Here is a 16,628-nt window from a genome sequence, read left to right as displayed (position 1 = left end):
AGGTGATGAATATATTTTGATTGTCGTTGAGATGTGAACGTACGAGACGATTGTAAGCTTATTGCGAGTCTGCGGGCGATCAAATCGATTATTTTCTTAATTAATGCACGGAATCAATTCTTTTGTTGCGACGTAGACTAATATAAAAACAGCGAGAGAACTATTTTAAACATTCAAATATTATTATAAAATATTCTTTTCTATTTATTAATTGATCTTTTATTTTATTTCATGCATCAATATTGCAATATACTCATCTGCCAAATAACTTATTGTTAGTCTAAGCTAAAACCAGGTGACAGTATTCACTCTTATCCCTACATATTATCTTAGCAAATAATTATATAATATTATATATATATATATATATAATTTATTTATTTATTTATTTATTTTAATATATGTATTGCTAATCATATTGCATTTATGAAAACTATATTTTTTTTAATATTGAGCGCGAGAGAGAGAGAGAGAGAGAGAAGTGTTTGCCTTTTATATTCTTCTTAATTAAGAATCACAGGAAAATCCAACACCTTTTAGATAGATATATTTTCAGCTGTTCTCATTTTTCGGGACTAATTTTAGTTGATTTATCGAGAATCTTAAGAGTTTTCTTGTTCATATATTCTCGTACAAATCGTAGTTTCATGGCATAACGAAATAAAAAGCTAAAATTATACATACATTATTATTGTAGATGCAAGAGAGAGTTTAATGAAGGTGTATACTAAATAAACGAGTAATTATTATATTCTGATTATCTGGTGGATACAAAATCGTCAGCTTTCGCATTTCCGATAGATATTAGGGATTATATTATATATTTTATACTCACCAATATAACATCCATTGTAATCGTTGGAAAAAAGTTAGCGTGCTTCGCATACGTGGCATATCGATATCCAGTAAATCAGCGACGAACAATAATGACATTTTGAACATGTTACCACCATCGTTTAAACTCGTAACGCATCTCAGCATATGCTCCCATTCAGGTGTTATTTGTCGTAAATACGGTTTCACCCAAATTTTGGTAAAGTCTCGTGCTCTTTGCTTAATCTCTTCCAGACTACCGCGGCAAAAATTGAACCTAAAACACAATAAAATTAAATTTTGAGAAAATTTTGATAAAAATATATTCTAATAATTTATTAATTCTAATAATAATAATTCTAATAATAATTTATTTTAAAACACGCGAAAAGGGAAAATTAGAGAAGTTTTAAAGATTTTCCGCTGATAAATGATCTCGTTATTTTAAGATACTGTAAATTTGATGCGTGATAATATGAAAACGCTGAAATACCGAAAAATTCATCACTGTATTCATTGTACTTACTCGTCCTGGATACCGAGAACGTATCCTATACTTCTCCATACATGGCAAAAGGCTTTCATATCCCCATCAGTGGCATGAATGCCGAACTTGTGCGAATAAAGCAGGAGCATTCCCATGAAAGCAAATTGCGTGGCGCTCATATCAGCTTGATTCAATCCTTTGGGTCTGATTATTAGATGAAAACAGCCGTTTTCTACTGTCGGATACGGGCACGAAGAAAAATCTTCGAGAATTATTTTTCTATCCGGGCAATATGGATTAGGAATTTTAGCAGCCGCATCAATCTCGTTGTAGTCATATTCGCAAAGCTTTAATCGTATCGCGCGATGCATTTTACGTACGACTTGAATATCCTTGTGAGCCTGCGTATTTTCGTTCCAAAAATCATCCAACATCCAATTTCTTACACGGCGAGCCGTGGATAAATATCTTCAACGATATTCGGAAATTTATTAAAGCTCAATTTGCAATCGAGTAAATATTAAACATTTAATAATCCGAGTTAGCTATTGTTTTGCATATCAGGAAAATTAAAAAAATCTCGTCGATATATACATGTATATGTATCGATATTGAACTCTGAATTAAATTATCATTTTATCTGATTTAAATTATCATGTTCTTTACATGCGAGAAAGAGAGAGATCGTTATTATGCAAATAGTAAAAAATCTAGCGCATATTAATGAGAATGACATTTATAAAGTCAATTGAGATAGTCAGTTTAGTCCAGAGTCCAATCTTGATATAATCGATAGCCTTGTCATCATTTGTTAATGGACTCAAAAATAATATCTAGAATACAAATTATTTGTTACACAGCAAAAAACAATCTCTAAGTTTACAAAATCGTAACAATTGCATTTTTCAGAATATGAATAATCAAATAACTTGTTTAACATGATTTATTTATAAGTTAATAAAATCAACTCTAAGTATTTTTTTTTGTACTATGATTTTTTTATTTTATTACTATTATTATTTTTTTTTGTACCTATTATTTGCGCAGAATATGTGTACGCAATGTGTCGCACATAAAAATTATATCAGATCTTAATTAGAGCCTTGAGAAATATAAAAAATTGTTTATGTGTAATTTAAACGATATTATACTAGCGAATGTTATAGAATCAAAATGCATTGCAAGGATCGCAAGCATTTGAATTTTGTTGCAAAGTAGCAAATCATTTGAATTGATGCAGATGTTATTTTCAATATATGGATATCGAGATCTTTAAAAATACGTTACTCAAAATTACATCAAAATACATTAAATTTTTTATAATTTGCATTATAATGCCAATTATTTCACTCGTCAATAATACTCGTAAAGTTCTTCTTAGATTTTAGTAGATTTAGTAGAGAAATTTTAATATACCTTTTAAGAGCTAAATGTGGTGTATGAGATTGTTGACTGAGAATCATTGGTTTAAGACCTTCTGTAAAAGCGAATATCTCGAAGAGCGATAGCACATTGGAAAAGATAATAGAGAAAATATGTTCTCTGGCAAATTTTTGTCCTCTCCGGAATTCGTCCATGTCCAACCAAAGCGGTATATTTGTTGAACTTCGACCGCAATCTCCACGATATAGCGCTGCTGGTACGAAAGATACTAAAGAATCTGGTAGATTTGGAATATAGATTTTTATGTTTTCCGTTATATGTTTATATCGTTCTTCATTCGTCCATTCATCATAATTTTTTGGTTTTGCAGGATTTTGATCGACGATATATTTCATATTTTTTACGCATTGTTCAATATATTTGATGGCATTTTTCGCCTCTACAAGTTCATAATGTTTATTTTTAGCTTCATCATCCATATAGTCATCGATACTATTTTTCTGATTTGCTGGATTTGCTATAACTTTATTCATAATATTTTGATTATCTTCTAATTTTACACGATCGGTTTTATTATTGTTTACATTTTCTATTTGTGCCTGTTCCATCAGCTGAATATGGATCACTTCCATCTTTTATTTTTCTTTAATAAATATAGACTTGATGATTGATAATAATTGCACCGGTCACGCCAACCTGTTTTAATATAAAATAATCTCTCTAAAGTATACGAAATAATTAAAATTAAAATAAATTGCATTGTTCTATTAAATTTTATCTACGGAGAATATAAATGCGTGTGTACATGTGCAGTCTTTCTTTTATTCTATATTCATATTTTCAACTCAGAAATTAAGATATGTATTACGTAATAATAGTTGTAATCAAAATCTTATCAAAAAATATAATTTTTTTAATAAAAAAATTATTTATTTTATTTTATTTTTTAAAGTTATTTTTGTATAAAGAACTGACACGTCTCTTATTTTCAAAATCTTATAAAAAAAAAAGTTACAAAAAGGCTTTAAGAAGCAAATTGCGAATATACATCCAAATATTTAGATTATAAATTTTGAAAGTTCTTAAGACTAAATAAACAAAATCTTAAACCATAGTAATTCTTATATATCAATCCTCGATTGGAATCCTCCTCAGAAATTATCATCTCGCGCGTTCAATTATCGATAATCTAATGAGATCAAAGACGCGTAACGAAAATGTATAAACATCACATATTTGATGCGAGACAAATACACTCAATTTAAATTTTATTTAACTTCTTAATGATTGGTAAATAAGAGAAGTGCAACTGTTTAATATCGTTCTGCAGATTGAGGCAAATTTTTTTCACAAATTCTTGGAAAAATTTTATGGTGGGTGACGATTTTCAACCTCGTTTGACATTTTGCTGGAGACGTCCATTAATAAGACACTAATAGACAATAGATTTTCAAACTGAAATTGCAATTTTATATTTTTTACTATTTGAATTTGATACACTTTTTTTACTGAAGAGGGTCCAGTCGAGGATAATACGTTTAAGAATTTTTGATTTTTATTTATATAGTCTTAAGAACTTTTGAAATTTATAATCTAAATATTTGCATGTATTTCCGCGATTTACTCTTTAAAACTTTTTTGTAACATTTTTTTATCTACTACTGAACATTTTATATTTATTCTTATAAAAAAATTTTTTAACTTTTGTTTTAAGAACAGTTTTTTATTTTCAAAATAACATTTTTTGATAAGATTTCGATTACAATTGACAGAAAAAAAAGAAGGACAATGTTAAAAGAGAAGAGGGAAGTTTGGAGAAATAAATCTTCAAATCACAGGCGAAAAATGATAAACTATGTTATATATTTTCTTATTTATTTTTGGATTTTTGATATTTGCAAATAACACATGATAATTCATTAATTACACAATTCATTGCAATTTACTTGTCAAGATAGAATCAAGTATTATATATATATATATATATATATATATATATATATATATATATATATATTGCAATAATTGAAAGCATTATTAAAATATTTTGAGATTAACATAAGAAAGTGAAATATAGAATTTTTGCCCCGTCATTTACAAGATATTAATTATTAAAATATTAAGATCCTCTAGTAAATCCATTTAAATTTGATAACAGTTTCTTTGATTTTTCTTGAAGTTCTTTTTTTTTTGAATTATAACTTGACACTTTATTTAATATATAGATTATTAATTTGTTAAAAAGTGCTCTTATGATGGATAATTTCAAAGCGTGCTGAAGTATAAATCTGTAATCATTAAAGTGCTATTTAAATATGTAATGTAGAAAATATATACTTTATAATTTGCAAAAGTCAAATATAATGAATATTATAAATTGCTATTTTATTGAAAATATATATGTATATACAAGGACTGTCCAAGCTCCCGAATGACATGGAACCATCTGTCTTGTGGTACTATAATAATAGAATGGTCCGTCACCGCATTCGGACGCTTTTTTAAAGATTTTTTTATGGACAGTCCTTGTATGCGTATGTATATACTGGTATACAAAATTTTACTTACTTATAAATTTTATAAGCAATCCATTCTGAATAATTAAGAGACATATATAAATGCGACATGTTTAAATCTAATAAGTCTAAAGCAATTAATACCATTGCTTTATAAGGCATATATATGAAAGGATAAAAATTTATTGGCTCGATAATACATTTTGTCATGTGCTCCCATTCAGGTGTAACATTCTTAAAATTAGGCGTTATCCAATATTGATAAAGATCTTGTATGCGTTGTTTTATTTCTTCAAAACTACCATTGCAAAAGTTGTACCTGAACCATTATACAATATTAATGTTTCTTAAGGTATTTCAAAAAATAAAACTTTAAATTATTTAAAAGGCGATATATATATATATATATATATATATATATATATATATATATATATAATTTGCTTCATGTCATCGCTAATAGAACATATACATTTAAAACATCATATTCGCATTTTTTATAATGTTACTACATACTCGTCTTCCAATCCGAGACAATATCCGTAGCATCTCCACATGTGACAGAAGGCATCTACATCTTCGTCGGTCGCGTCATGTACTCCAATATCTTGCGGCCGCAACAAAAACATACCTACGAAAACCGCTTGTACAAATGCCATTTCTGCATTATTTATCCCTTTTGGTCTATATGATGACTCGTTTATCGTAATATAAGGCCGTTGGCCAAGTTTTTCAAATGGACAAGCCATAGCAAAATCCTTGATAAATATTTCACGATCTGGGCACCATGGCTCAGCGATTTTAGATATAGCATCGATTTGCTCATTATCCATCTGACACAATTTTTTCCTCATCATTAAATGCAACTTATGTACAACCTGCATGTCATCGTAGGCTTTCGTTCCCTTAACCCATGGCTCTCCGCTATACCAGCTGATTATCCGCTTTGAAGTCGATAGATATCTTCGAGATTACGCAATTGCATTCATAAAAAATGTAAATTGATTATTCCTCTAGTCATAATATTTGTACAATGTTATAACAAAATCATGTCATGTACTGATATGGAGGATTTCAATAATTATTTATTTAATTTTATTATATATATATATATACAGGATGTCACTTAAAATCACTATAAGTGAATCACTGATCTTTAATCGGACGCACTTCAAAATGAGCTGCGCGCCTTATAGCATGCGCGAACACACATTAAATCGACTAAAGATCAGTGTTGATTGGCTTTTATAATTACTCCTTTAATTACCTCATATAATTACTCCTTTATTAAGTGTTATAAAAAAAATGATCCAGCACTTTTCGACTCATTTTTTTTAGTAAGAAATAAGGCTATGCATTTAGCGGACGGTCTTTAAATGACATTCTGTATACATATATAATATACTATGAAAATTATATTATTGCACTCTTTTGTGATACCCAAACACATATAGAAAATTATGTCAAATATGAACATAGACGGAAAAAAAAATTTTCGCTACCATAGCTAATCATGGTTTGCAAAAAAAATTTGTAAATTACAGCAAAATGGTTTGCTGTTGCTTCTAAATTCAAATAAGTATCACAGCTAACATGTTCGCTGTTGCACTTAATAAATAGATATCACAGCTAAGATGTTTGCTGTCCATATATTACGACTGAAATGTAGTTATCACACGCAGTTTTTAGCTATGACAGCTAATTTTTTTTTTCCGTCATATAATTAATGATAATATGTTTTTTAGACTTTCCGCAAGATAATAAATGCCATGAGTTACAGTTTAATCTGTTAAATAATTATCACAAAAAATAGAAAATTACTAGAAATAAGATTTTTTTATTTTATTTTTCCGAAATATTTTTGCAATTTGTAAGCGAGCGGTTATATTAGTCGAAACGTCTATCGCATTCAGATCTTGTGAACAATTCAAAATGGTCCGAAGTATTGCATTAATATTTTATCGTAAAACGCTGATAATATTTTAAGTAATATTTTAAATAATATTTTAAATAATATTTAATAGCTGTTATGAACGATGTTTCACCTTTCCAATCCTAAATATGGTGTGTGACTGCGACCTCCTATAATAATTGGTTTTAGATCATCGTTGAATGAATACACATGGATGAGTCCCACTAATTTAACAATGATGATTGGGACGTAATTCTCGCGTACAAATTTTTGTCCTCTACGATATTTATCTATGTTCAACCATTCGGGTACTTCCAGCGGTGACCGATCAAAATTAGGTTGGCAAAAAAAAGCTGGTATGAATTTCAGCAAAGTCTCCGGTACATTTGGATAGAATTTTGAGAGATTCTTCTTTATCCAGTGATATTGTTCTTTTATCGTCCATGTATCGAAATCATTATGAAACAATTTTTTATCGTATGTATTCTTTAACAATAGCACTAATTTATATTCATCCGGATTTTCCTTTTTGTTTGCTTGAACTATCGTTGTTTTATCCCCAGAATTGAGAATAGCCGAATTTTTTAATGTATTATTAACACTCATTATTATATGAGAGAATACAATAATCTTTATCGCACACAATCTTTCAATAAACTGGAAGTAATACTTCCACAACTCTACAGTTACTCCTACTTCTTTTCTCCCTCTTAGGATGAAACTGCACAATTTTCTAATGGAAACTTTACTCTATGATAAAGAGCTTGTTGCGGACATGAATATAATCGATTATATAATCAATGGCAAATCAATTAAAAATTTTTATTCGAACTTTTTACAAAACATTTTTTTTATTAATATTTGACTTGCTCACGTAAATGAGGTATATGTATATCTAAATCTACACGATATTGAATATGAATATAATTAAAAATTTTTAACACATTACGGTTTTGTAAGAAAGATATATATGACATGCATGCGCACACACCGGCAATTTTTTACTTGTCATAGGTAAGCCTTACTGACAGTGAGTATTGAAATGATGAGGAGGCAGTCATATAAAAATAGAAAATTTTTTATTTAACTGAAGCATGAAGACTGAAATGTATATAAACGCGATATGTTAAGATCTAATAAGTCAAAAGCAATTAATATCTATATTTTATAAGGTATATACATAAAAGATAAAAAAGTTTGATGGAACATCTTGTCATGTGTTCCCATTCGGGCGCAACATTCTTACACATCTTAAAATCTTACAATTTATAGAAATATCTTACACATGCATGCACGTATTACGCACGCAATTGGAGAAAAAACGGTATATTGTAGTAGGATTGACGCAATTAACTCTGCACAATAAATAATACATATAGCTATATATACTATATATATTATCATCTATTTATATCTTTCACTAGAAGAAACTTTCACGAAATATATTTGGCAATCTCGTTGCGTTTGCATGAGACTGGGTGTGTGCGAGTTATATTTTTTTCACTTAAAAGCAAAATAAGGAATTGGATACTCACATCACATCCAGACAGCGTTTTCATCGGCGAACAAAACATTGTTACAACATTGTTATGATAAGAAATACATTCCAAATCGCGAAAAACTACTCATGTTTTTTTGTCACTGTTTTTTAAGAAATTGAAGCACGAAAGAATGCATCAGAACAGGTGCATTTCGCATACCGACTAACATGCAACTCGTATTTCGAGCACGGTTATTATTAAGTTTTGCATCGATCCATTCAATATCCAACGTCCAAGCGTGCGCACTTCATACGTGAATAAGTAAATCACTTAGATCGGTGAAACAAAAATGAAATTTCACCATTTTGCAGGCTCTTTCAATATACGCTATACGCTACCCGAGATGTACCTGATCAGCTGATGCGCGTAAAAATATAATTATATAAATGTTCATTCATTGCAGCGAAACTGGATTATCGACATAAGCAGGACGATAATATAGGGATCTGTTAGAGTATTTTGTATATTGTTATAACAATCAAAAATGCAAGCAGATGTAAATATTATATTGCGAAAAATCACTTCTGCATTACTATTCATATACATATGTTTGAGATATGAAAATATTATTTGTTGCGGAAATTTTTCTGTTAAAACTCCGCTCTACAGAGATATTTATATTAAAAACAAATTCTATTTTTATTTCTACATGTTTTATCGAGAGAAATAGTTTAAAAGGAGTCATATATATATATATATATATATATATATATAAAGGAGTCATTCTCTAGAAAATATCATTAATTTTTGAATTTCAAGATTAAGATAATTTCTGCAACATATTTTTTTAAAATATCTTTATCGGAATAAAAAGCGGAAATTTATTCGAAAAAATTGCGACACGTAATTCTTTTATATTCTCTATGTATTATCTTGCTACATTATACGGCAATAACAAAGTTAATTTCTTTAACTTATCTCTTTTTTATATATGTCAGCAGTCATATAATTGTATCACTTTAAAAATCATTGAGAATTTTTTGTAAGTGCTTTAAATTATTCCATATATAAAAAATGCCATCTTTTTCTATACAATTAATTATCTCGGAATTATTTTATCGTATGAAATATTAAGTGTAAAATAATTGCGATAAGAAAAAGGATTTCTCTCTCTCTCTCTCTCTCCATTTCAAATTCATTAAAATATTTGCAATGAAAGCATCTTTAACAGCAATGTCAAGACATTTTATATAGGAGAATTCACTTATCATGAAAACTACATGGAAAAATCCTTGCTATTCACATCGGAAACACGATGCCGAGAATAATGAACCCGCGTACTGAACTCGATTTTTGTATGTGAAAAGCTGTGAAAAGATCTTTCTCGTATTCAAGAAAAGTTGGAAAGGCTTCTCTTTTCTCAATTTTTACAGTAAATTATAAAGTACATATAACTGAAAGATTTAGACGAGAAATCAACACGTTGTGGGTTCAAAAACTCATATTACACTGATTCGTGTAATTTAATCATAAAGATATTATTGAAATAGAGAGTGCTTATCGCCTATATTTATAGTGCTCGCATATCTTTTTGCTTCGTTAAAAAACAGCCAAAAAATGTTTAAAGCTGAAAATTGGAGTTGTGCCTTTACATCAACATCATTAGAGTGCATATTTCTGTAGAAATCATGAATAGGTTTAGATGATCGAATCAGTTCAGATATTACTTCTCCAATTAGATTCGATCATCCTCGATTCTAATATCTTAGCTAAAAAATCTCGAGACCCGACATAATGAATCATTCTCATCTTCTATATTAATTCTCGTCGACGCGTTATCGAGGCCGAGCAACGAGAAAATTGCTCGTATAATAAGTGGTTGATACAATACGATGTAATGGGAACCATAATACGCATGGGTGCAAACGAGGCGTTATTTACGCATGAGAAATATTTCGTTCTATAGAACGTAGAATCAAAGCCTAAATTAATATTTCGTAACCCTGTATCGCTATTTCTCAGTTATATTGTGAAAGAAGGGTGTGTGTATGTTATTCGAACAAGAGAGAAAGAGAATCTCGGACAATTATTTTATTATTCTATTACATATTCATAATATTCTCTCATTATATCGCACCGACATAAAAAGTTTAACGCATTTAAAACTGACATGTTGAGTATAATTTTATTTATTTTCTAAAATGTGCTTTATGCGATATGTCGAATATTATAATTCTATTATCCGTAATTCTATTTTTGCATATTATTGCAAGTATGTTTTGTCTTCGAAAGTTATTTTTCAGCCTGCGTGTTTATAATTATACATGGATCAAATTTTTTCGACCAATCCTGAATGCCTGCTGTCGCGTTGTGAAGAAACGAGCACCTGTTTCACAGAAGCTGCTCGTTGGAATATGCAAGGGTGTAGGTAATATACCGCGATGCATTCAGCTGTGCCGCAGCTGAGATAACTATTAAGTCTGACAAAAAAAATCGAATGAATAATATTATCACAAAATTACCACTTTCGTATAAGTTTTTCTTTATTTTCGTTTTAACATTATAAAATTTGAATATCAAATTTTTTAAGCTTTATCTGTAATATTATGAGAAAGTAAGTGCTTTTTAATATCGCTATAAAATAATTTCCATAAAAATATATAAAAAAAATTCACATTCAAATTGTTCAATATCATAAGATAAGGCTTCAAATATATCTAGTTTGTGAACATTACGTAGTTCACCTACAAAGAGATTCAAATGTTTTGTGCGCTTGATCAGAGCGGATCGTAAATGCAGGAGAGGGATACGAGGAGCCACGTGACCGAGCGCGTGTTCAACAGTAACAGCTGCACCGATGCATTCCTTTCAATTCACGTTGAACCTTCGTTGAAGTAACATTGCGGCGATCGGATCAGCAAGTCGTATTATTCAATTGTTCGGAAAAATTTTATTTCGATTTTTGAAGTGCCGCAAAATTAATTCCACATTCGATACGTACGATACATTAATTCGGAACGTTGCAGATATTATTTCACTTTTAATACATTTTAGAGTGCAAAATCATTGTCAGAGTTTAATATGTCGATGCGATAAAAATTATGAATACGTAATTTTTAAGAGAAGAAAAGTGATTGTAATCGAAGTGAAAAAATTTGGCGGAAAAATAAATAGTTTTAAGAATAATGAATAATCGCCGAAAACCGACTCACGGCCGATGCGTGGTGCTGACAATTGCTATCATTGCGTGCATGTTGGCTGTATTTATTAAGGTAAGTGTGCACATAGTTTTTTAGATTTACATTTCACATTTGTTTTGAGTTTTCAAAACTATTAATGTAAAACAGAAGAATTTCTAAATAAAAATTCACAAACAGAAGTAAATAAATAATTATTATTAACAATGAAAATATGTTTAACTTCAACAAGTATCTATAAAAAAATTGGAGATTGTCTGATCTCATCGAGTTGACATTCAGAAACGAAAGTTCTCGGATATAGTGTACGTTTTGACAGAGAGCTGTGTTTATCGAAATAGAATTATTATTAAACGAAATACAAAAGTAATTATCGGTTAAATAATTTCTTGAAAGCACGATTAATAACGCAAAGATGAAGAAGAGCGTTCGAGATAACAATTGTCAGGCGAGAATGTAGAATTTCGAACGCTGATTTTATGATGATAATTATTATTATTACCCGATTCATCTTGAAATATCGCCGACAGATAAGATCACATGCGAAGTGAGAACCTCTTGCACGAGCGGAAATATCAAAGATGTCCAAACATTTAGATATATATGAACAAAATATGATTCGTAGCAATCGAGAACTATGATTATCAAAGTTACATATTTCATTATTTTGTCTTTACATGCTTGTGAAAGAAAGAAAAATGTTTTACATTAAAATAGAATTAAACATTTTATAAAAAAATTAATTTGTAAAAAATTAAATTTAAAAAAAATTTTTGTTCTTTATATAAATTCTGAACTATCAAATTTTAAATCTTATGAATTATAAAAAAAAAAAAAATCTAATATTAGATACTCTATAGAGATTTTATTTAAGTAATAAAAATCAGAGTTACATTATTTAATTTTTTTCTTTTTTAATGAAATTTATAAAGATTGATCATTAAAATTTTAATTGAAATTTTATTTGACATTTGATCAAATTATATATATCGCGCATCTATATAACATTGCCTTTTCTAATTAAAATGTGAATGTATGTAACTTGTTACATATTTTGCATGAGATTGTAAAACAGTCGGCATGCGTATTCAAAGAGTTGAACGCACGAGTACAAAGCACGAGCAGAGTGCACATGTCGTTTGCAACTTGTGTTTGTGTTGGAGGCCCATACCGCATTATATCAACACGCATTCGTCTGGCATGTTAGTCGGCGGGTTATTCGGTTCACTGGGGTACGTCGTGTTTTATGAGGCTCATTAGTATGCCATGGGAACCCGGAGACGGCGGTTCCGCTGGCGTTGCGATTTTCGCGATGCTCTTCGTCGAGCCTGACTCGCGCTCTTCTACATCCTCGCAAGGAACGTTCACGTGTACATTATAGGAAACAGAGGGTCGTGTACGCGTACACTCATACACACATAAGGATATATCGGCATCGCAGACGCAAGGATAAACAGCATAGTTACAACGTAACACCACACGTACAATTATCTCGAATACGATACGCTACATGTATCGGCAGTTTGCGTATATCGGCAATGGTATCGACGCGGCGCGGCCATAGTCTAACAGGCAAGAACATAAAAAAAGTTTATGTTTACGAAACGGTACTTTGTAATGTACTCACACACACAGTTTCATGAAGGAGAGGGTGATGTATTGCATTGCAAGTCGAATTGCGCGAGACGAGACAATAAAGGAAGGAAGGAAGGAAGGAAGGACAGAACACACACATGCTCGATTGTAGAGATGCGGAATTTCAGAGAAAGGATGTAGAATTCTAGCTAGAGTTTCATACATGTGTTTTCGTATTGTTGTGAATTATTGACATGGAAGACTTGTCAGTCCGAATGCTTTCGCTGCAAACTAGCTGAAAGGTATCTTGTTTACGCGGGCGATTGGTGAGGTCTCGGAGGGTACCGGATCTCATTAGCATTATAAGAGAATTCGAGAAGTTACGATGCCAATTTTTTGCCATTACTTGATTACTGCCAATTATGTTTGAACGAATGTGAGACAGTTCGCCGAATAACGAACGCAATTAACATAATTATATTCGTATAATCGTGTCTTTTAATTATTATCCATTTTCTTATGCAACATTCTACTTTCGATAACTATGAGTTTATTTTTTGGTCTATTTTTATTTTAATAGTAAGCAAAGACCTGATGTGCACTTTATTCGTAATATCGAAACAGTTACAAGAGTAAGTTCTTACCTCTCCCCCATCCAGGTGCGCCGGTAACCTTCGACGATCCACGTAATATATAGGCGGAGGGCAGGGTGTTCGTGGAACAATAGGGTGCGTAGTGGTCAAAGATAATTATCGCAGTTCTCGAGGCAGCTGCGACTCTGTTAACCCTAGGGTAACCCCGGTGTCTTCCTCCGGGAAGCAGAACCGGCATGCTCGACCGAGGAAGTCAGGCACACATACATACTAAGGGGAGAACTCAGTGTGGCGTGACTCCGCGGGTTTCTGCCTGTTGCAACTTTGACGGTACTCTCCTCCGAATATCTCGAGACCTTGCGGTTTGTTCGTTGAAAGCTTCCTGTCGGAAATAACACAAGAAAGTAGCAAACGTATATAAAAGAATTATAAATATAAAATAGAATATTTGCAAAATATTACGTATTCTCAATTTTTGACGATTCTTGATTGTGTATACTTATTATTATGTATTTAAAAATTCATTATTATATATTTTATACGCACATCTAATTATTGCTATTTTCTAATCTTTGATATATAGTTTTATCTTTTATATAATGTTACAAAATTGAAAATGCGATATTTAAGGCGAACTTAATAAATATTTCATGTTTAATATTGGCAGAGTAGAAATCGAAAAGATCAATCCATCGTAGAGTAAGCGCATCGACGACGGGTTTAAATGAAATATCTTATCCTATAATAACGTTTGGAACGTGTCTCCCTTCGGCTTCGAAATTACAGCAATTTTTCTCTCGTGCGCAAGGTATCCGCCTCTTCCGGTGACAAATGGAAGTGGGCCACGTGGTTCCCTCAGGTGAGCTGACGAGGATAAAAATCCAACCCTGACGTGATATACCTACATATACATATCTATATAATATATACGCGAGTTTTTTCATATTAAAAAAAGTTTTTGTTACTAATTATCCTCATAGTCGAAGAAACGCAACAGAGCAATTATTACAATGATACAAATTACTACAATTACTTACAAATTTAGCGAAAACAATTTTCAAAGTTGTTTTCGGACATTGATGATTTTATTATATTTGCTACTGATTAATTAAATGAAATTTTTTAAAAATATTTTGCAAATATGCCGTGAACGAATCAAAGAAGATCAATGTTTAATTGTTCATTAAATCATGCGAGTTTTATATCGCGTGCATTCATTGGTCAGCATAGAAATTTATCGGCATCAAATGTGTCTATGAAAAAAAAAAGGAAAACAAAAGTGGGACACAAAAGGGACAACAATTACCGTTTCCGTTTCGTTCTTCCATTCCGGAAGTTTCTATTCATACTCGTCACAGTGTGAGCGCAACATTACTTCCGTCATCATCGTTACGGATCGTTTGTCGACACCGCAGTTCGATTTGTCATCAGATTAAATCGATGCATCGCGAAAAATATACTTTGTGTTATACATTAGGGAAGCGAATTCTTCATTATTTTTCTTTCTCGTTTACTTTCGTCCAACGCTCCAAAAATTTTAATACCGACATAACGCAAATTTTTTATGAGGCTCGCATTTCTCTACGATGCATAATTGTTGGTTTATGATGTGCTCGCGGTTAGCAGAAAATCCGCGAGCGAAAGATTGGAAATCGCCAAAGGCAATTCTTAACTTCCAAAGATATTCTTAACATGATGCAAATCCTGTTCTTCTCTCTCTTTCTCTTTTGTATCGTTCGAGCGTGATGATGACATTTCGAAAGCGATGCCTCGTTGACTCGTCCCGAACACAAGAATATTCTGCGGTTTCTGCGAACGAACTTTTTTCCGATCGATAAATCTTGTCCAGGCAAAATCGCGTCTTCACGATTGCTGCGAGACGTTCGAGGGTATATATCTTCGTCGAAGAATGTGACGTGCCTCCCACTTTGAGCAATTACCTCGAGGAAGCTTCGGAGATCGATATTCTTTGCCTCGTTGATGCTATTCTCGAAGTATTCTCGCCGCAAATTTAACGTCAAATATAGTTGCTCGCTTCATAACTCACTTCGGTACTGTGAATGCAACTTTCCATGTATTAAAATTCTATTATTGAGCTAAAGTATAAAACAAGATTCTTCATTTATATTCATTTTTATGTTTTCTTTTATATTTCCGATGATTAATTTATTGACATCAGCTGCTCGATGTTCATTAGCTCATTATTATTCAATTCGCTAACTTAATAAAATGATTATCGGCTTTGAAGGGTCGCAACCCTTAACTAGTTAGGTTTGCCACAACTGTAAATTGACAGCAGGCATCCTTACATGTAAACGTGACGTCTCGTATTACGTCTAAGATGAGGTGACGGGCATTTTATTGACGGGCGTTTTATTGGGAAAATAATGCTTATTTTCTCAAAGAACAACTTTGCATTATTAATCATGCATAAATACATAGGAAAGTGACAATATTTTTAATTTAGACGAGAGAAAACAAAAGATTTACAATACAAGAAAAAAATGTCTCTTGATAAAATTATCTTTTCTGTAAAATTGCAGATTCGTAAAACGAATCAATGCAAGTCAAAGGATGTACGTAAAATTAAGATTAAAAATTATATTCTATGTAATAGGAAACTTGATGATGTATGCCGATGGCATGTATATGGAAGGAGGACAAGTAAGGT

At 31.1% G+C, this 16,628-nt stretch overlaps 3 protein-coding genes across 6 annotated transcripts in view; 1 reads left to right on the top strand and 2 right to left on the bottom strand.

Moving 5' to 3' along the window:
• LOC126855455 (tumor necrosis factor receptor superfamily member 4-like) overlaps positions 1 to 16,628 on the top strand; it is a 35,328-nt gene that overhangs the window by 708 nt on the left and 17,992 nt on the right. The window contains exon 1 of one of the 4 annotated variants that reach the window (XM_050603117.1): positions 11,476 to 11,864. The exons of the other annotated variants lie outside the window; for them this stretch is intronic. Coding sequence (XP_050459074.1) covers positions 11,778 to 11,864 — 87 coding nt within the window. The 5' untranslated portion in view covers positions 11,476 to 11,777. Of the gene's footprint in view, positions 1 to 11,475; positions 11,865 to 16,628 lie in introns of those variants that run through there. 4 annotated transcript variants of the gene reach the window in all.
• LOC126855453 (uncharacterized) lies at positions 179 to 9,005 on the bottom strand. Its single transcript, XM_050603115.1, has 5 exons — positions 8,647 to 9,005; positions 2,717 to 3,379; positions 1,340 to 1,768; positions 836 to 1,090; positions 179 to 668 (listed from the first exon to the last, which is right to left on the bottom strand). Exons 2-5 carry the CDS (start codon positions 3,313 to 3,315, stop codon positions 563 to 565), a joined length of 1,389 nt encoding a protein of 462 aa, XP_050459072.1. The 5' UTR covers positions 3,316 to 3,379; positions 8,647 to 9,005; the 3' UTR covers positions 179 to 562.
• LOC126855454 (uncharacterized) lies at positions 4,710 to 7,810 on the bottom strand. The gene is made up of 4 exons (XM_050603116.1): positions 7,245 to 7,810; positions 5,716 to 6,162; positions 5,252 to 5,518; positions 4,710 to 4,971 (listed from the first exon to the last, which is right to left on the bottom strand). Exons 1-4 carry the CDS (start codon positions 7,715 to 7,717, stop codon positions 4,803 to 4,805), a joined length of 1,356 nt encoding a protein of 451 aa, XP_050459073.1. The 5' UTR covers positions 7,718 to 7,810; the 3' UTR covers positions 4,710 to 4,802.

Source organism: Cataglyphis hispanica, chromosome 16 (assembly GCF_021464435.1).
Source record: "Cataglyphis hispanica isolate Lineage 1 chromosome 16, ULB_Chis1_1.0, whole genome shotgun sequence".
In the NCBI taxonomy this organism is placed as follows: domain Eukaryota; kingdom Metazoa; phylum Arthropoda; class Insecta; order Hymenoptera; family Formicidae; genus Cataglyphis; species Cataglyphis hispanica.
Note: the sequence above shows the minus strand (reverse complement) of the source record. Positions and strands in the feature narration are given on the sequence as shown.

Bases quoted from the DNA above. Each gene is read 5' to 3' on its own strand.
- LOC126855453 (XM_050603115.1), bottom strand. From the start codon at position 3,315: ATGGAAGTGATCCATATTCAGCTGATGGAACAGGCACAAATAGAAAAT. The intron at 1,769-2,716 runs GTATATTAAAAT...ATATCGTTGAAG, and splicing joins CCACATTTAGCTCTTAAAAG to ATATTTATCCACGGCTCGCC. The intron at 669-835 runs GTGAGTATAAAA...GTATAATTTTAG, and splicing joins TTACAATGGATGTTATATTG to CTTTTTATTTCGTTATGCCA.
- LOC126855454 (XM_050603116.1), bottom strand. From the start codon at position 7,717: ATGAGTGTTAATAATACATTAAAAAATTCGGCTATTCTCAATTCTGGG. The intron at 6,163-7,244 runs GTGAAACATCGT...GTAATCTCGAAG, and splicing joins CCATATTTAGGATTGGAAAG to ATATCTATCGACTTCAAAGC. The intron at 4,972-5,251 runs GTAAGTAAAATT...TAATGATTACAG, and splicing joins ATTGCTTATAAAATTTATAA to ATTTATACTTCAGCACGCTT.